General features: G+C 44.0%; 1 protein-coding gene across 1 annotated transcript in view; it reads left to right on the forward strand.

Annotated features, from left to right (window-relative positions):
- The window catches only part of FNDC1 (fibronectin type III domain containing 1), a gene marked incomplete at its 5' end in the record, with an annotated part of 73,312 nt that overhangs the window by 25,200 nt on the left and 28,052 nt on the right, over positions 1 to 20,060 (forward strand). Inside the window, 10 exons of the mRNA XM_084261988.1 lie at positions 5,889 to 6,098; positions 7,807 to 7,905; positions 9,541 to 9,655; positions 10,856 to 11,043; positions 11,688 to 11,795; positions 15,058 to 15,246; positions 15,767 to 16,515; positions 17,062 to 18,139; positions 18,919 to 19,037; positions 19,891 to 20,002. Of these exons, the coding sequence (XP_084118114.1) occupies positions 5,889 to 6,098; positions 7,807 to 7,905; positions 9,541 to 9,655; positions 10,856 to 11,043; positions 11,688 to 11,795; positions 15,058 to 15,246; positions 15,767 to 16,515; positions 17,062 to 18,139; positions 18,919 to 19,037; positions 19,891 to 20,002 (2,967 nt within the window). The remainder of the gene's footprint in view (positions 1 to 5,888; positions 6,099 to 7,806; positions 7,906 to 9,540; positions 9,656 to 10,855; positions 11,044 to 11,687; positions 11,796 to 15,057; positions 15,247 to 15,766; positions 16,516 to 17,061; positions 18,140 to 18,918; positions 19,038 to 19,890; positions 20,003 to 20,060) is intronic.

A 20,060-nucleotide genomic window follows, 5' to 3' on the forward strand; every position in this document is an offset into this window, starting at 1 on the left:
TTTTATAGGTCCAGTTTTCCAGTCCTGAAGTAATGGCACATAGAAGGAAAACAGAGAAAAGTTTTTGCTGAGTAGGGAAGGCAAAAGCAAACATTTTGTACCTAGAATTGTGGTAGTGAATTGAATTGCCTGGGGTTTTTTGTAACCTCATATTTCAACTACTTTTTTTTTTGCACTCATATTGTAATGCATCTGAGTTGTTTGTGATATTTTCCCCATAGTTATAGGTTGATTACTAGGGGTCAGTACTTTCCTTTTCTTCTGGATCTATTTTCTGTTTTCCTTTGCTAGATAATTGATGAGGCCCTCTGAAGTATCTGTGTGATTTGGCAAATGCAAGCTGCCTCCTTGTGTGGTTGTTTAGAGGATGTTTTAACCTCAGCTTAGACCTCATGCTCTGGGCTTACATCATTTGTAAAATGCTCTCCCACAGTCCTAACATGCACAGAAACTTTGGCAATACTAATGGATGTTTCAACTGTGTAAAGTCAATACTGAGGCTTTAATCAGCCCTGAATTTTTGGGACCAAGATACTATACACAAATTCCTGCAGCTGTAGGTAATGTTGAATTTCTACACTAAAGAGAGCACAAAGGAGTGACTCTTTCTAATCCTCCAGAACACAGAAAAGGATTTGATAGCATTTTAGTTGCAGGTAGCACTTCAGGTGAAGTCTGAAGATGTTTACCTGTTGATGTAGTTTGGCCAGAGCAGAGGTCCAGAAAACTGTTAAATCTATTTTGGAACCAAAAGTGTAGACAAAAAATAATCCTTGATGATATTTACAGGGGTATATACTGGGGAGATGGGGAAGAATCAGCCTTCAGTTCAGTCAAGCACCTGGTAGCTGTTCGCAAAATTTATTAGAAAAAAAGAGGTTGGGAGTGAACGCATCTCAAGACACAGTTTTTTCATTGCTACTGATTTGGGACTCATCCAGAGTTTGCTGAAATACGGTTGAGTTCCTGGTGTGCCAGAGTAGGCATTAAATGGAGACCAGAGAGTTGCAGTCATGTATGCTTTCATAAAGGACATATCAGCTACCTCTGATAGGAAAACCCACAGGCACTGTAGTAGGTGTCAGCTGTGCAGCTTTCATGCTGATCCAAAATCTTGTCTTGAGACCTATTAGGGTCATCTTCTGCCAAGGATTCAGGCAACCTGCCCAAGTTTAGACCGTTGCAGAAGTTAGGGAGAGATACCTGGCAGGATCAGACTGCAGCCTAGGGAAGAGGTGGAAATGTTCCCCACTGCTCAGGTCTCTAAAAGTGATTGGTGTCCAGAGCCATTTCTGGATGCCCATTTGTCTGGGTTGGGCTCCGCTAGCCTTGGTGGACCTGCAGTGTTGATGCTGGGAATGACCAGCAGTGCTACATATCCACCCTGTGATGTGTTATATCAGGTAGTGAGCAAGATACTGGGGTTTCTGTTTGTGCTTTGTCCTCCTGTTGGTAAATCAACCACTTCCTGCATCACTGGGAGTGCAAACTCCCAGATAGTACCTGATGTGTCTTTTCTCCTTCTGGGAGGATGAGGTTTTATTTACAGATCTCCACACCACTGTTGCTGAGATTGGGGTACTTGTATACCTAGTGGGTACTTGTGCTTAACAAGGGACAGCAGCCCTGCAGGTGCTTGTATGAGGTAGTGTGAGTCCTGCTTCACCTCCTTCTTCAGTGTGCCTGAGGTCAGGGCCTTCAGCCATATCCCAGAACAGGCTGATGGCTCCCAGGTTGGGGGCTGCAGTGGGGTGACCAAGCTCCTTCTGCTGCTCCTTGTTTTTAATGATAAATCCCTTTCTTGTCAAACCTGGAACAGACTTCACACAAAAATACTGGGTTTGATGGATCAGCAGATACCAGCAAAATCAATTAAACCGTTCTCTGATAGCTCCATCCTGAATGCCTTCTGATTTCTGCCAGCCAAACTGTGACTAGAAAAGATAAATAGAAACTGGAGCTAACTAGTGAAATGGGAACAATGGGCAGTAAAGTGCGCTATTACCATGAGGAAAGTAATCGAAGCCTTAGAAAGGTTTGGGTTTAAAATCTCAGCTGATCCCCTGTATTCAGCATTAGGGTCAATAAACTCTTAGCCTAAAGACACATTTGTTTTAGATTGAATACATTCCTTATGGCTGTCTGGCTGCACTGGTTCCTTTTGTATCCTTTGTCCCTTACAACTCCCTATTTTCAGTTCCAGTTGGAAGCTATGGCTTTGACCAGGGGAGCAGAGATGATGGGCTGCAGTGTCCCAACCACGATGGGCCAGCAGGATCTCAGTGCTCCATGGCATGCAAGGCCACTGAGAGGAAACCCCACTGGTGTGCTTACATTACATCCTGACAAGCTGTAGGTGCCCAGGATAGTGTGGCTGGTCCATAGGAGGTGTTGCTCCTCTCCAGCCAGGATGGGGCTGCTCAGGACAGATAATGGGATCTGGGAAGGTGGTGGCTACCTACGGCATGTGGACAAGAAGGAGAGGCTAAGGGAGCATGGATGGACCGGTCTGACAAGCAGGAGGATAAAGTGTCATCCCACAGCAGCCAAGAGCTACTTCATTGGGAGCTGCAAGGAAGCCGCTTCTTGGTGGTGGCCGACCACATGTAACACTGTAATGCTTGAGCAGCAGCCACACGTTGCTGCTTGGTAGGTTTGGTTTGGACATTTGGACAATGTATCAGAAACAGTGTGATCAGCATGTCTGGGGCAGTGATTGTGCCGCACAGAGATTTCTGTGTTCAGTTTTGGGCCCCTCACTACAAGAAGGACATTGAAGTGCTGGAGTGTGTCCGCAGAAGAGCAACAAAGCTGGTGAAAGGCCTAGAGCATGAGCATGAAGAGTGGCTGAGGGAACTGAGGTTGTTAAGCCTGGAGAAAAGGAGTTGGGGGTTGATCTCCCAGGTAAGAGGGGATAGGACAAGATGAAATGGCCTCCAGTTGCATATGGGGAGGTTTAGATTCAATATTAGAAAAACAATTAGTCACTGAAAAGGCTGTCAATCATTGGAACAGGCTGCCCAGGGAAGTAGTTGAGTCACCATCCCTGAAGGTATCTCAAAGTCTTGTAGATGTGACACTTAGGGACATGGTTTATAGTTGGACTTGGCAGTGCTAGTTTTATGTTTAAACTTGATGATCTTAAAGGTCTTTTTCAACCAAAATGATTCTGTGATTCTATGACAAAAATTTGCATTGTAGGCGGCTGGTGTAGCACTGGAGCAGGTCCACAGGCAGGCCATGCCATCTCCATCCTGGGAGGTTTTGAAGACTGAGTTAGGGAAAGCCAAGGCTGGTCTCAGCGTCAGAGGTTTGTCTTTGAGCAGGAGGCTGAGAAGAGACCTCCACATGCCCCATTCACCTTGAATTTTGCCCTCTTTCAGTTCTCCATGGTGGTGTTGTGAATGAAGGCTGCATGCCTACATCATCAGTAATTTATGGGCTTTTGAAACCTGTGTTGAGCAACTGCTCAGGAGATAAAATAATCCATGTGGGAGCAGGTATTTTTTTAATAGAGTGCGTGACAGAACGTTCCTTGAAAAGTGGTCAGGGAGCCTCATGAAAGCAACTATATTTATTTTATAGCAAAAAGCATTTATTGTTTGTTAAACACTTAGGACCAGATCCACAGCTAGAATACACTCCTCTGGCAACACAAAGTGTCTGTAAAATGAGCTTAACTGGCTGATTAATTTGTGTTTATAGCTGCTTTGTTTTTCTGGGGTGGTGAGGTGCAGCCAGAAGAGAGAAGCTGCTGAAATCCACATGTTCAAACTGATGATCCATCTTTCTGTAAGCAAAAGAAAAAGGCAAGGTTTACCACATTGTGCTGCTGCCCAGTGTTTCAGTAGAAAAGCAGCATTCCCTGGGACTGTGCAGTTCTCTGCATATGTTATACGCCTCATCAGCACCGAAACCTAGCATTCCTCACAGGGATTTCAGGAGAAACTCTGCAAATAGCTACAATCTTTTCCAAAGGATAATTTAATAGAAGAACATTTGTTGGGAATGTGTAAGAAGTTATGGCCTTGTCAGCAGATCAAGACTGGTGAGGAGTTTGGTTATAGAAGGTGCTACTGAGCAGAAACATTGGAAAAGGATATTGGTGCACGCAGGGACACGCAGATGTTGATAGAGCTTAAAGTAACATGTTTTAGTGCTGCTTGGACAAATATGAGCTGCTGAACTGGTGCTGAAAAGAGAATCTCACTATTGCTCTGACAGAGGGTACTTTGGTGCATTGCCTTTTGTTATCTGTCCTGGTCTCTGGAAGCTGTTGCTGTCCCAGTCTCTTGCTCTCTTGACGCTGCTGGGATTAGCCAGTGAGTGAGAGGGCTTGAATACAGTTTATAACCTCTGTGCTGGTAGGTTCGTGCAGCCTTGTGCTTGGTGGAATGACATTGCTCAAAGAGGCTAACCGAGACCTGCTTTGAGTGCTGTCGTGGTTCTGCTCCAGCCGGGAGCCGAGTACCACGGAGCCACTCACTCTGGGGGGACAGAAGGGGGAAAGAGAAAAAAGAAACCAAAGGCAAACCTCATGGGTTAGGATAAGGACAGTTTACTGGGACAGCAGAGAGAGGAATAACAATAATAGGACTTTATAGCAAAAATATATCAAACTGGTGACACACAATGGAGTTTCTCACAACTCAGGCTGTACAGCTCAGAGCCGTTCTGCAACGGAACCATTCCCAAAAACTGTAAGTCCTGGAGTCTCATGCTCCTCCTGCCACCAGCCCCCCTTTATGCTAAGCATGATGTAATTGGCATGGAATACCCCCTTTGACCTGTTTGGGTCACCTGTCCAGTCTGTGTCCCTTCCCAGCTTCCTGGGTGTGCCCCCTCCCCTTTCTCATTAACAGGGCAATATGAACAACTGAAAAGTCCCTGACTGCTTAGCAACAACTAAAAACATCCCTGTATTATCACCCTAACTCCTGAACACCATTTCACTGGCTGCTAGAAAGAAAATGAACTCTAACCTGGCCAAAACTAGGCCAAGTACAAAATTAAGATAAAGAGGCAAAAAATTGCTACAACTGTGGGAGATCTCAGTCGCATCTGGTGTGGCCAGTGACCTTTCTTCCTGGTGTCTGCTCTGCTTACAGCCTGTGCAGTAGCATGGTGCAGGTCATATACGATGGAGGATGCCACAAAAACTAGAGATGCCATTCAGGGCAACCAAACTGGTTGTTTACTTAGATTCACTTCTTAAAAGAACTTCACCAACTTGCCACCAAATGTAAAAATAAATGGCTTGCATAAGTTGCCTGTTACAGTGCTGGATGCCCAAGGGGTCATATAATGGGAGTTGGGGAAGTCAAGTCTGTAAGCATGTGCAGAACTGACCTGTTAAATACGCGACTGTCAGAGACCAGAGCCATTAGTGATGGGTTTAGGAGAAGAGAACCTACTTTTAATGTGAGTTGCTTTCTAAAAGAAAGTTTAAAAATAGTGAAATGGTTCTATGCCTCATTTTACACTGATCTTTAGCATTTGCCAAAACAAAAATAATGTACTAGTGTGCCTGCACTAGAGGGGATTTAAAAAAAAAAGGGGTAGGGGCAAGGTTAGATGGGAAAGTTGCAAGACATCCCCAGTTTCTGGTAGGAGTCCTTGAATTACAACATGTTTTCACTTATGTTGTCTTGCACGAGTCTGTATGAAGAGCCTGGGAAAAGATGCTATTGAGTATTATACATCCTTCTCTGATAACTTGTTTTTGCCATTGGGTTTTATAGCAAAGGTAAAAAGCTGTAAAATTATGCCCTTTATTCTGATCTTGTTTAGTATATGTGCTTGCAACAGAGACATCTAGGGTGCTACGCATGTCACATGCTCCATGATAACTGTGATGGGTTTTGTGTGTGTGTGTTTATTTTTTGAAGAGAAGGACATGCCAAGCAGACCTCTGAGAGTGCGTGCCCAGTCTCCAGATGGCAAGTTATCTTTTCGGTGGAAGCCACCTTACGGAGCAGGCTTCAGGGGTCCTCGCAGCAGATCCCAAGGGTACCTCCGTGGGTATGGAGAGAGCAGCCGAAGGATGAGCTACGCACCGCTGATGCAAGAGCGACAAAACCAGGAATCAAGGAAACTAGGTGAGCCAGACTTCCCAACAGCATCAAGCTGAGCTGGCACGCTGCTGCAATCCCCTGTGGCTGCCAGGTGATCACAGGTCACACATTGTGTAGACAATGAAATCCCTTCTTATAAATTAAAATGCTCATTGTAACTGTATCCCATAACGTGTTCTTAACAGAAAAATACAATGACCAGGGTAGAAACTGTAGCAGAGCTTGGTGCTGCGTTAGAGACACCATGTGTGAGTCAGTCTTATTAATAGCAGAGGGAAGGGCTGGAGGGAATAGCCGTAGCTCAAGTTCTCCTCACATGCAGCGGGACCTCTGTGAAATCCATTGTTTCTTGTTTGCCTTGTACACTTTGTTTCCCTATGTTATTTCAGGCTGGTGGGGCAAAAAATGAATGCCTTAGTTAAATGTATCCAGGCTTAGCATTAAAACTTTCTCATGGGCTCTGTACTGGAGTGTTACTCCTGTGTGTCCATGTTCACACGGTTCCTTGAGGAGGTCCTGATCTCTAAGGGCTCCTGAGACAGTCAGGTTGGCTGCTTCTGTGTTCCCTGCCCTGCCATGCTCCGGTGGTTTACACGTAAGCCCTAAATCACCTGCCCTTGATTGAAAGGACTTCCCATCTCACGGCAGCAACAGTTTTATTTCCCCTGAGGTCAAGCATTTCCCTTTTTGCTCTCTGTGCTGCTTGCCTGCATTGCAGCTGACCTGTCTCTGTCCTGAGCTCTCCTCGCCCAAGCAGGTGCTGGGTCTGCATTCAGGAGCCTTTCTTTGATCTGGGGCTGTTCAGGTGTGTTTGCTTGAAGTTAGGCTTCTTTCCCTCAGAATCTCTCCTGTAGGCTGGAAGTCCATCCCACAGATAGCCTGGCCATGGGTTACAAAATGAATGATGATTCCAAAATCGCATGTGGCTTCCAGAATTTCTGGCTTTGCAATGTAAATGTCTATCTCCCCTTCTGATTTGCGGGGTTTGTATTAAATGCACATCTTGATCTCTGTTTTTTCCAAAGAGAGGGAACTCTTTAGTCCCCTTTAACAGTTATTCCCCTTTTCCTAACAGGAATCTGTTACTTATTTCTCACCCCTTCTCTAATACTCACTTTCTCATCTCTCTATGCACCGCTGGTGGAGGGGACACCCTGGCGTCTATGCTGAAGTGACAGGGTCAAGACACATTCGCGTGGGAGATGCTCTCCTGTTTGTTTGATGCCCAGCATGTGCCACTGCTCTGCAGGTTGAGAGCCTGTCCAGGCAGCACAGAAGTCAGTGGAAATCTTGTCGTGGACTTGGTGGGAGTTCAGTGATGCACTTAATCTTGATGAGAAATACTGTGTAATATGGTCTGGAGTACCTACTTCTTGGTTTCACTACTTTTACACTGTTTTGTGGGTTTTCTTTTTTAAGAGGGAGAACAAATGTTTAAATAATCAGATTATCAGGAGAGGCAGTCAATCCTAGAATACAGGATTCCTGTAGTGGTCTTTTCATGATAGTAATTTGCTTTCCTGCTTCTAAAATACCAACCTTACTGATCTTACTGCGTGCATATTGAACCCTCTGACACAAATATTGTGACTCTAACTAGATTAACCTTCAAGTAAACATCTCCTTTTGTATCTCAGAAAAGAATAAAACAGAGTTCTGCCTGAAAAGACTGTATTTTTTTTTCAAAGAAAAATGTAACAAGAAAGCCTCTGTTTTTATCCTGCATGTGCAGCCTCTGAATCAGTTCATGTGGTTTCACTGCCATCAAGGAGCTCCCAAGGACGGAGCCAACCTGTCTACAGGTCATCTTTAACTAAAAGAAAAGTCACAGGTATGTTTCTTTCCTATTGGCTGTGAATTCATGGAGACATCTGAATGCAGTGAGATAGCTTTGTGATTTTTAGAGTACAAGTCTTTCAGTGTTGGAGCTGCTAGGTCTTTCTCTCTGTGTTGAAGAGCTTGATGGATGTCTCCAATTTCTTCTCTAATTCAAGCAGGACTAATAAAATGGTATGACTCTGCAACATGATTGTTTAGTTTCTGTTGTTGGGGTTTTTGGGTTTTATTTTGTTGGGGTTTTTTTTAATCTCCTCCTCTCTAGCTATTGACAGATACTATGAACTGCAGTAACTGTTTGAGAAGACTTGATTAAATCAAAGCCAGGACCTCCACAACAGTATGCCTTCTTTGTCAGATCTCCACACCCTTTTCTGAAGGGTTGATTTCCAGAAGCCTAAACCTGCTTGGCAAAAGTTTTCACTTTCTTTTGGAAAGAAGGCATTACATACTGCTACCAAAGTTAAAAAGGATGATCAAGATTGAGTCATCTCCATACCAGTGCTTCTTTCTTGTCCTCTTGCACTGAGATGCTGTGGGGGATGGTAGAGTATTTTGGATATCTTTATGGTGATGCAGAACAGCTTTCTCAGAACTGAGAGCTGTGGTGTATTGAAATCCTACCTCACACCTTATTTGGGGAAGCGATGCTATCCATTCCTCCAGTTCACTTTCTTCAGGTGTTCCCATTGCAAAACTTTGTGAAAGGATCCCATAAGCCACTTCTGAATAACAGATGGGCCCCCTCAGCCCCTTTTGTGTAACAACTGTTTGGCTTGGAAAACCTGGAGTTGTCTGAGAACCCTCTGCATTAGAAACGTGACAAAGAAGTGAAATGTGCTTGCCTGCTGCCTGCCTTCTGGGCAGACAGTGCTGGGGTTTAGGGTAACATGTCACCTGCTAAAGAGAAGGGCAATCTTACCCTGGACTTCGGTCATACATGAGTAAGGTTCCTAGAGAATGAAATTGTTCGCCAAAGTACTCCCTTTCCTTTCCTGAGACACCAATAGTTTTCCAGTGTTACTCTTTTGTAAAACTTGGGCTGGAAAGTTGTGCCTTTTGCATTCTGTGCCTCTGGGAGACTCGGAAATACTCACTGTGACACTGATGGGAAGAGTAATAGGACTTGCATGGGACAGTAGGTAGAGCAGACTGGAAAAAGCCTGATGGAGAACCACCTCTTTGAAGCACTCAAAAATGTAAAATATGGAAGAATTCTCCCTTGTGAAGAATTTTTGACAGCCCCTGGTTTTATTGCCCTTCAAACTAGAAAACAAAATGTAAAATCTCTAAATTTTTCATAAGGCAAAATATCTGCTCTTCAGCAGTGATTTTGCCAGACACAATGAATGTCATTAAGTCATTAAGACATCTGCTGTAAGTAACAGTTTGGGGACTGATAGTATATTGCAGAACTGCAGAATGTGTCAGTAACCTGGCCTTGTAAGCAGACGACTAACAGAAGAAATGATGCTTCCCTGGGGTACCATCAGTAATCAAAATACTTGGTTTTCCGTTGCTGCTGTATTTGTTATTCATCTGTGCTCTGTGTCTACTATAACATCATCTGGGTTTTTTTATGGTAATTACAATGTTGTTATTGATATGATATTTTCTTCTACCATTTCAGAAGAGGAAGAGGTGGAGGTGGCACAAGACATAACTGTTCGAGTTATGTCCTCTCAGTCTGTACTTGTTACTTGGACAGACCCACTGTATGACAAACAGAAGGCTGCAGCAAATAGGTAGTTAGCCCTGTGTTTTCTTATGTGAATGTGTCCTGAAGGTGAACTGCTGCCAATGCACTACTGATTAGTTTTACATTGATTTAATTACAGTTGGTTATGAGACCAATTTACCTTAGGTCATTCGAATTCTCATATTCCTACAGAAGACAGTGGCTGGTAGGGGATGCTTCAGAGGAGCTGTTAGAAACCTGATGTTGGTGGATGTGGGGTGATGCACCCTCCTTGCCTACTTACGCCCTGGTCTCTGGTGTTTATGGGTCTGTAAGTGCTGCATTACAGGGGTTTAGACCCCTTCTAAAACGTCGTCAGCACCAACTGGGGAGATTTTGCTATTGCTGGTTATCACCACGGTCAGCAAATCCCTATGTGTGCATGGGGATAGAAGGGGTGGGGGACAGGGCACAGCCCACGGAGGCAGGGTGTTGAGTTGGACTGTCAGAATTGTCAGACTACAGCTTCCAGGCAGCCATATGGCAGGTGAAGGAAGCATCACTGCAACGGGAAAGATGCCCATGAGTGCATCCTGCATCTGCTGACCCTTCAGAAACCCCATGCAGCTGGGGCTGAGCAGGTTTGGAGGCTCTTGTGAGTGGGAGAGTTTGGCTTGTAGTAGCATACTGCAGCAGTTGGAGACCAAAATAAACAGAGAAACAGGCTGGAAGCTGCCAAAAGCCTGAAAGCTCTGGGTTATGTTGCTCAGCCTGGGAACAGCGAAGGGCTGTGAAGCACCGCAAGGGGCACAGTATGAGAAGTGGAAATTTCAGATGTTCTCAGTTTCCTTGTGGAAGCGATTATCTGGGCAAACATGTGGGGAACCAACTCACTAGTGCTGCTCTGGGAGTGAGGGGCTCCCATCCATGGGGGAACAAGATGGTGGAGTCGAGTCCTCTGGGGTGCCTGGCTTGGTTCAGAAAGCCCTACGACTCCCCCTGGGGCAGGGGGGTGTTTTCAGTAGGGGGCCAGAAAGACCAGTCTGTCCGTTGGTGGGAAAGCAGTCAGAGTCCGTTAGAGGAAGGCACAGATGTTTAGTTAAAAGGTGCTGGCTCTTGGTGGTGGGACTTTGTTGATGTATTTTGATAGGCTCCCCAGTAAGCCCCAGCAGGTTAGCTGATGGGAAAGCAGCCCCATCCCTCTCTGCTTCTGCCAATGCCAGATTTCAGCACGTGAATTTTTATTTTGGTGTGTTTCTGATCCCAGGCAGTACAGTGTTCGCTATCGGGAAAAGGGGGAATCGGCAAGGTGGGATTACAAGCAGGTGTCCAACCGCCGGGCGCTGGTGGAGAATCTGCTGCCGGACACCATGTACGAGTTTGCTGTCCAGATCCTGGAGGGAGAAAGGGAAGGCAAATGGAGTGTGTCTGTTTACCAACGGACCCCGGAGGCGGGTATGTATTCGAAAGGTCCTCAGGGTAACACAAGTCTTACAGTCAGAGCTGTGAAATGGAGCTGACTTGAGGGAAAGCCAGACTAAGTGGTTGCCTGGGGAAGCAGAGGGTTGGGAACAAGGGAAGAGCCTGGGTGCTGCTGCCTCTGTCCCTGCAGTAGTGTCCTGGAGAGCACACTGGGGCTGCTCTTGTGGCACAAGGAGAATGGGATGAAGATGGTTTTGGTGTTTCTGGGAGATGTTTCAGCACCTTGGACCCATGCAACTCACTGTGCCCCTTCCTTTGGGAGGAGCAGACTGTCTACTTTCCCACTCCATGGGAAGCAAGTTTAAATCCTCCCTTCACCATCAAGAAGCTGTGGGGCCCCTTTGGTCCGGAGAAGTGGTCTATAACAACCAAATGACCATACTGTTCCAACTAAGCCATGGTAGCAGTCTTGTGTGGACAGCCTATTCCTTGGAGTATGGAATAAAATTTCACAACAGGAGTTTCATACAAAGGTGTAATACGGGCATGCATGGCCCTGAGCCTTGTGTGCTCTTCATATTTATCTTTGTAACAGCTGTATAAGGAGGAGGAAAAGGTGTATGCTGTGTGGGTCAGCTTTTCTTAACTTGCCTCTTCTGTGCATGGCTGTTTCACAGCTCCTTCCAGCGCACCTGAAAATTTGGATGTTTGGCCTCTTAAGGGGAAACCAACCTCTGTAGCAGCGTCCTGGGATGCTCTCCCAGAGAGTGAAGGGAAAGTCAAAGGTAAGGCATCACCCTCAGTTTTTAAGCCCCACTTGAAGCCAGTCTGCTGCTCTGCAGCAAGCTGGAACTGCTGAAGGTACCAGGGTTTTTTCACCTATTAATAGCTTATACCCCAGCAAGATTTTCTTGTTTCCAGGCTAGTGGAAACCATCCTCACCATGTTGCTGGGACAGCCAAGGTGTCATGTGTGCACACTTACCTCTTCTTTCGCTATTAAGCAGGTCCAAATGGAGCTGGAGAAGGAAGTTTCCAACAGGATTTGTAGCAGTTTAGGTGAAGAAGAAGAAGTTGGGTAGTTGCCAAAGAATGTGCAGGTTTATGTTGTGTTTTACTTCTAGTTTATCACGGAAGAAAACCCGTGGCTTAAGAAGCAAGTGCAAATAGTGATTTGGACAGGTATCATGCATAAGCTTGTGTATTCTAGTGTTATTGTACATGGTCATAAAGGTAATTTTTCAGTAACTTGCATAGGATTGAAAAGAAAAAGCTGCTTTTTTTTTTTTTTCTTCCTTTTCCCCTCTGCAAATGAACAGGATGATTATTTTGGCCACTTCGTTTTCTGGTATTTGATGGGACTGTGTTCTTGAATTGTACCAGTTTCTGGAGGTGCCGTATCAGCACTGTAGCGTCTCAGGATTTAAAAAACCCCTTTGGCCTGGAAGGAAGTGTGCCATGTCTGCATACAAGACCCACTTTAAGTGTTCTTCACGGCAGTGGTGGAATTCCTTCCTCTTTGAAGTCAGTAGAGTGAGTCTTGCCAATTGCTTCAATGGAACTGCAATTGTATCCAAGAATTATTATTTCTTAGAGTAGGGTCATGCAGGGACATTATCTTAAATTTCAAATCTGCTCCTAATTTTGAGCAGTCTGTAGCCTTTTGTCCATTTTGGTCTGCTGATCTTTACATGATTCATCCAAGACAATCATTTTAAACATACCTGATATTCAAGGGCTGAATGCTTACACATGTCTAGCACATAATTGTTTTTCTTGAGTATGAAGGATTACAGGAGAGTTTTTATTTTTAAACTAAATAAATGACAAAAATTATACTGGCTAAGTGAAACCACTGGATTAGCACTTCATTGTCATTTTAATAGCACGTGGTAATCAGGACTCTTTGTCTTTTGGTCCTTTTGTTTTTCAGCCCTGTCCTTTTACATAGTTATACCACATATTAAAGTAATGGGACAAAATGCCCTCCAGTAGCCATTTGAGAGTTACCAGAAGGTACACCAGTGCCTCAACTCAAGTGTCTCTTAAAACAAACCAAAACAAATCCAAACCTTTCCATGCCTTCTAATACATTGATTTTGTTTTTCAACTGAGCATCGAATGCGTTTCCATATAAAAAACTTCATGATTTTTTTTCTTTATTTTGGTGAGCTACGTGTGGCTTATTTCTTAACAAATGAATATGGGCTTGTTTTCAGAAAAAAATGTAAGTTTCCCCTTTTTAAAGGTGTTGTTACACTCTAGAGCTTTCCCATCATGGTGCTGTGACTTCTGACAGGTTATTTTGTTTCTTTGTGTAGAGAGAGGAAACTGGCAGGCCTTGTAATTTATTTTCAAAATCCAGGCTCGGTCTGACACCCATGCCTCTTACAGAGGATTGAAAAGAAAAGGAAGGCTGCACACGGCTGTGGTCTTACCTGCACTCCTTGGGAGTGTGATGGGAAGACTCCTCTTCGTGCCACAGAGGTGAAAGTTCTCTCAATACAGAAAGCTAATACAGAGCGTGGGTGCCACAGTAATCCCAAACTGAAAGGTGAGGCAGGGAGAGTTTCTTAAGCAGCAGCAAGAGTTTCCTTCGCTCTCTTGGCAGTGGTGTTTGGCTCTGGCTGTAGTTAAGCACAGGGTGTCAGATTTTGATGCTGTTGGACAGGCGTGCTGTTGTTGCCGTGTGGCCATAGGCAGTGCTGTTATTTCCTGGTAGAAGTATCTTTTCCGAGTAAGAACCTCAATCACCCAGGCATGAATTTCTCCTGCTGGCCTGTAGATTACAGCTAAACCCCCTCTAAGCAAAGACTCAGCTGGAAAGATTTATATGTGACTGCAGTAATATTGTTTCCAGGATTAAAATAAGTCCTTTGGTGTTTTCACTGGGATGCCCCCGGAGGCTCCAGCACCACTGAGGAATGAGCATATAGCCTTTGGAGCTGGTAGAGTTTCACCACAGTGGACTGGCAGAGCTGCTTTTGCCTGTCTAAGGTCTTAAAGTACGGTCCAGTCATAGCTGTGTTGAGGCTCAGTTGGAAATGTAGGATAAGAAAGTAATTAATAGTCATGGACAGTGTCACCTGATTTTAATACTGATCTCTTCAATGATAATTATGTGAATCCACCATTTTGTTTTTCTTCGACATAATTTTTGTGGGAAAGAGTATTTTTTAGGTTCTTATTTGTATTGGACATGGCCACAATCAGCAGAGTAACTGTGTGTTGTTCAGCGTTGTAGGCAAGTTATGTTTCGGAAGAACATTCTCTGGATCATGTGCTGTTGATTGAAAATATCTTGGTAACTAGTCAGCAAGTTCAGAATTTCTCATTTTCTTGGGAAGAATAAGATCTGTTTGTGGTGCATGAACTGTAATAGCACGGGTGTTATGATTTTAGCAATCTGCACTAGCTAATGTTTGCACAGTCTTTCAGACTAGCTTTCCACATGTGGTAGTACAGTGTGTATTTTCCTGGCAATGTACATACATGTTTTCTGCCTCCGTTGCATTTTCTTTTTGTAGGTTTTCTCTGCTATATATGATTTGGGGCAGCTGATTTTTTCAGAGGGGTTTTTTTCCCCTTCATTAGTCAGTGTCCAGAAACAGAAAACAAAAGGTGTCCTGGTGCAGCACACCAAACCACACAGTAGTTGGTGCTGTAGCTTCCTCATGCCCCCCACTCCTTCTCTGGAGTGCACAGCTGTCATTGGCTCCTGTTGATGACTCTTGGCTCTGACAGACATTGTTGCTGATGTGTTTTTACAAAGGTATAGCTAACACATTCTGTCCTAGGGATTAGGTCATTGACGTGATTTGGTTTTGTCTGTTAAGATGAGTAAATGTACAACTTATCCACATATACATGTGTATATCTATATATATCTCTCTCATGTCTTTGTACTCCAGCTGTTGACTTGACGTGCATTGCGAGTGTATTAATTTTAGTAATGCACGTTCTAATTCATCCTGCCCATACAGTCTGTCCGCTGGAAACAGGACTGTTTTCAGTTTCCTCCTTCCAACCGTCTGCCAAATCATTTCAGAATACATTCTTTCATACGCCCCGGCTCTCAAGCCATTTGGAGCAAAGTCCATCACCTACTCTGGAGCTACAACATCAGCCATAATAGACGGTCTGCAGGCCGGGGAGCGCTATATTTTCAAAATTCGTGCAGCAAACAGAAGGGGACCAGGTCCTCAGTCCAAAGCCTTCAGTGTTGCCATCCCAGCAGGTGAGCACCAAGCCTTGCACCGACTGTGTGGTCTGCCCATTCTTGCCTTGGTCCCAGTTATGTTCATTCTTACTGACTGTTTACTTCCTCCGTGCTCCATCTAACCTGTGGGGTTTTACTTCCTTAATTGTACTACCTAGATACTACTCCTCATGTTTGCTTCTTTCTGAAAGGATGCTGTTGTGGGGACAGATTTACTGAGTTAACTCAGAATGTGGGTCACAGCCTCAGATGGGATAATGCAGTACTGTTAAGATTTGATTACAGTGATATGATGTTGCAGTCCCAGCTATTAGATAATTTGATTTTAATTGCTCTTAGTTTTACCCAAGTTATAATAGTTCCACACAGGCTAGTTAAAACAGAAATAATTATTGTCTCATATTCTCACAAACTGTCTTGTTCTTGCTACCTGTCTGGTTTCTTCTTTTAGTCAGTTTTTTGTGCTTCTCTTGTTATGAATAAACACTTTTTTTCATTTCTTCTATAGTTTTGAATAAAAATTCTTTTTTCCCCTCAGATGCTCATGAGGATTCAGTTGCTCAGCAACAAAAAAAATTTCAAGATAACTCAGAGGCTAAAAAACCTGGGAATGGTGGCTCATCTCCTTCTCAAACTTCTGCTATCTCTTCAAAAGTCCAGCCGTCGCTTTCCTCTAAGCAGTCATCTGTTCGTTCACCTAGTGTCAGCGATAAAAAGGATCTTCTTTCTGAATATAAGAATAAAATATTGACTAGGGGAGGGGTCCTAAGTAAATCTCAGTTACCTTCTAGAAAGATAGGTGAGCTGGAACCTGATCTCCAATCCACTAAAGTGACAGACGATCGTGATTCCTCCCAAGAAGCTCCAACGACACCACCAAAACCCCAGGATCAGAGGAGGTTTGTTAGACCCTTGTCCCCTAGTCGACCAGTCCACCCTGTCCTTACCTCAGGGAGGACCTCTGTTCGAACCCAAACATCAGAGTTGTCACGGCAGACAAGCACAGAGAAACATGAGCCACCAGCACTTTTACCATCATCAGCACAAGACTCTTCTGCCTCGTCTGTTCCTAAAAACATAGATAATGAAACAAAGCAACTGAGGCAAAGCAACACTAATGTGCCTTCCAGAACCCCTTCCCATTCTCTGCCTGCCAAAATTAATGATCTTGCAGGTAATGTGGAAGGAAAGCCAGACCCTGTGCTGGTCAAAGTGTCTTCTAAAACCTCAGAGCCTAGTCGCCTGGCTTTGCCATCAAATCGGCAGTCTGCTATCTCTCCTGAGGTTGTCCCAAGTCGTCTCAGTAGGTCTGGCTCTCTAGGTCATTCACATCAATCAAAATCAGCAGGTTCCCATGTCCCTGATAGCCGTAATGAGTTTGACAATGAAGAAGCAGAGGACAGAGCAGAACATCCCAGTTCTAAGTCACAGCAAACAAAGTTTCCCTCCAGCTCTAGTTCTCATACGTGGAAGGATTCAAAATTACCTGCAGTGTCAGTCTCCTCGAGGTCTGTTGTTTCTAGTCATGCTTCACCTCACTCTCGCTCCACCACCAGTGCCAAATCTGATGGAAAGGGTATTGATAAGAATTCTAGGGAGGACTCACAAGACGCAACCCCCTTATTTCCTTCTCTACCCTCTTCCAGGCAGTCTTCTTCAGCAGCCTATTCCAAGAGAAGAAATCCTCAGGTCAATTCTGATTCTCACCTCAGAGAGACACAGAGTGAAAAGTCACCCTCCTCTGACTCGGAAGAACAACAGAGTCGAGCAGTTGCTCCAGAAAAGCATTCTCTTTTGCAGTCTTCCATTTCCAAACATAGGCCTGAAGAGCAGGAGAGTCAAGAAGTAAAAGAAACCCTTGCTCGATCAAAACCAAGTGTATCTTTGCCTAAAAAGACGTTCCCCACTCATCATCTGTTGGAGAAGACCTCCCGCTCAGAGGCTCTGCAAAGGGCACACACCAATCCTTCCTTACTGCATTCTAGGGGCCGGCGCCTCCCATCTCCTGTCTCATCCCAGAGTAATGAAGAATTACAGGAAGATGATGAGGAGGATGCAACAGAAGGCAGTGACAGATCGAGAAGCCGCTCTGTGTTTCCTAAAGATGTGTCCTCTTCTAAAAGGTTACATGCACCTTTCTCTCAGGGAAGCTCAAGTTCATCTCTATCAAAGCAACAGCAGCCAGGTTCTCAGGTATCTTCCTACAAACCAAAACTTACACAACCAGACTCTAGTTCTGCCAGTGATACAGCAAAGGACAACCAGTATAATCCAAGGTTGTCATCCACTTCTTCAAGACAAGCTCGTCCTTCGTTACCTACTCGCTCAATGGTTGCTACAAGAACAGTGTCCCAAACAGAGAAAAAATATGGCCTGTTGCCCTCAAAAGCGTCCAAAGCAGAACTTCCTCAAAAAGTTCCTTCTTCCTCTTCATCTAAATCTCGTCAGTCAGTTTCTAATGAAGAGGATGATTATTATAGTGAATATGATCAGAAAGAAGTGGAAGAGAAACCCACATCTTTGGCAGAGAAATGGTCCCCTTCTGTTTCTAGAGGTAACAAAAACACATATGATGACACTATTAGCAGTAAAAGGAAATCTATGGACACTCTTCTACCTCACAAAGTAAGCTCTGAAGAGGAAGAGAAGGAAAAAACTCCAACATTAAAAATGTCTTCTCCCGAATCACCAGGAAGCTCTGCCATAGCATCACGGATTACTCAGTCCTCTAACAAGCATACCTCATCTAAACCGAGCTTTGTCTGGCCACGTTCTTCTATATCCACCACCACACATACAGTTTCTCCTCCAACAGTTTCTTCTTCCACTTTGTCCCCTCGACAGCGATTATTGAACTCCAGGCTACGGAGCCCTTCCCAACGTCAATTTGTTAGACCTCCTTATAGACAAGGTATCTGTCTTTGTGGTCAACTGTGGAGGTTGTATGCCAGCTTACTGCTAACCATGAAATCAGGAAGTTAATAGCCAAGGCATGTCTAGTTAATTATTTTTTTCAGTTAATATATGTATATATTTTCATATATATTTTTCTGGAGGTGAGTCTCTGAGCTAGGATGTGAAAATTGCTGCTCTTTATGAGCTGGGGAGCCTGCAGCTCAGTGCTGCTGCTTCTCCGCTTTTGAGCTGAGTGTGATTCTGCATAGGAGTGATTTTTCAGGAGCCTCCTCCTTTTTACAGGTTAAAAAAAAAAAAGAAAAAGGGTAATTTTCATTCCCTCTTATCTCAGTTTGTGACTACAACTTTTTATAAAGATGGAATTGAACAAGTGGCTGTCCTTAAAAACAGTTTTCTTCCTCACCCCACTTCTTAAATGCTTATGAAGATCAAAAACATTTTAATGGCTGTAGTGCTATCTAGAAATGCTGCCCCGCTTTCTTAAAAAATCAAGTGGGAATAAAGACATCAAATAAACATGGTAGAAACAAACCATGAGTGTTTAACCTCTTCAAAAGAAACCATTTCAGATGCTTGTGTCAGCTGCAGGGATCCGATGGTGCCACGGCAGTTTCTCCTAGCAGAAATTAAATGCCCGGTTAGCTGAGTGTGGTGAGGGCTCCTTCTCTCATTTATGTCTAGACAAGTCAGAAAGTTAATTTCTTTGAATTTTAAAATGTGTTTTGTGGTGTGAACAGCTTTCTTCATAATGGTATGTTTTCTTTGCTGTTCCAGGTTACAATGGCAGACCTAATCTTACAACGAAAAATGGAAATGGAAATGGAAAAATACCTGGTAACAATGGAAAGCCAAGTGGACAGAAAGTAATAAATGGCCCTCAAGGAACAAAGTGGGTAGGGTGACTTTCTCTCCAAATTCAAGATGGCCTTTTATTGTACTTACATTTTCATGAAGAAAAGATGAGAACAGGGCCCTCAGTCAATGAAGCTGTAAAGTGAGGTTTTACTTAGTGGTCCAGTTTCCACTGTTCCGTTGAAATCTAATTCTACGTTTCATTGTTTGAACATTTTAAATGTCTGATTTAAAGCCCAATAGCTTGAATTCTCAACTACAGCATTACTCCCATAGGTACAGTGAAACATTTTTCCTCAAAATGAATGGGACTTACACTCTCCAGTGACCCAGGGCTTGCCTTGTGTGCTGTGTGACTGGGGACTGCCCAGGATAGCAGCTGTGAAGGATGTGTTCAGCAATGCTTCTCCCAGACTCACACTCCAGGGAGAAGCTTGTGCACAAGAGTACTTGTAGTTTTCACTGCTGTTGCAATCTAAATGAACTAATTTTATTATTATTATTATTAATTAAAAGTAGACATACTTTTAAATCCCATCTTCTAAAGGAATCAGGGTCATATTGAAATCAGTATTACAGGAATCCACCTTAGAAGTTGCACACCCTCAGAAAATTGAGGGAATTGCTTCTTTGTACATGGGGGCTATAGTAGGCTACATGAATATGGTTGCTGTGCAGCTTTGGAACCCAGCTTCTGGGGATTTGCTTTCTTCAGTAACGCTTTTTCAGTGATTACTATACAATTAGTGACTCACTTCTGAAAGTATGTGGATGTTGTAGCTATTCCTGAATATCACATTTAGCATCTGAATTTCCCCAGAATTTCCATTGCTGTGAAACTTCATCTCACCTCCTCTTATGTTAGCTAAACTTGAGTCCATCTATTGCTTCTAGATTGTAGATCTTGACCGAGGGCTAGTGTTAAATGTTGAAGGAAAATACCTCCAAGATTCCCAAGGCAAGCCTCTCCGAGTGAAATTAGGAGGGGACGGACGTACAATTGTGGGTAAGTGACAGCTTCCTTCTTACAGAAAAGAAATCTACGGGTTTTGTGCACGTGGTAA

The sequence above is a fragment of the Gallinula chloropus genome, assembly GCF_964237585.1.
Source record: "Gallinula chloropus genome assembly, chromosome: 3".
Lineage (NCBI taxonomy): Eukaryota > Metazoa > Chordata > Aves > Gruiformes > Rallidae > Gallinula > Gallinula chloropus.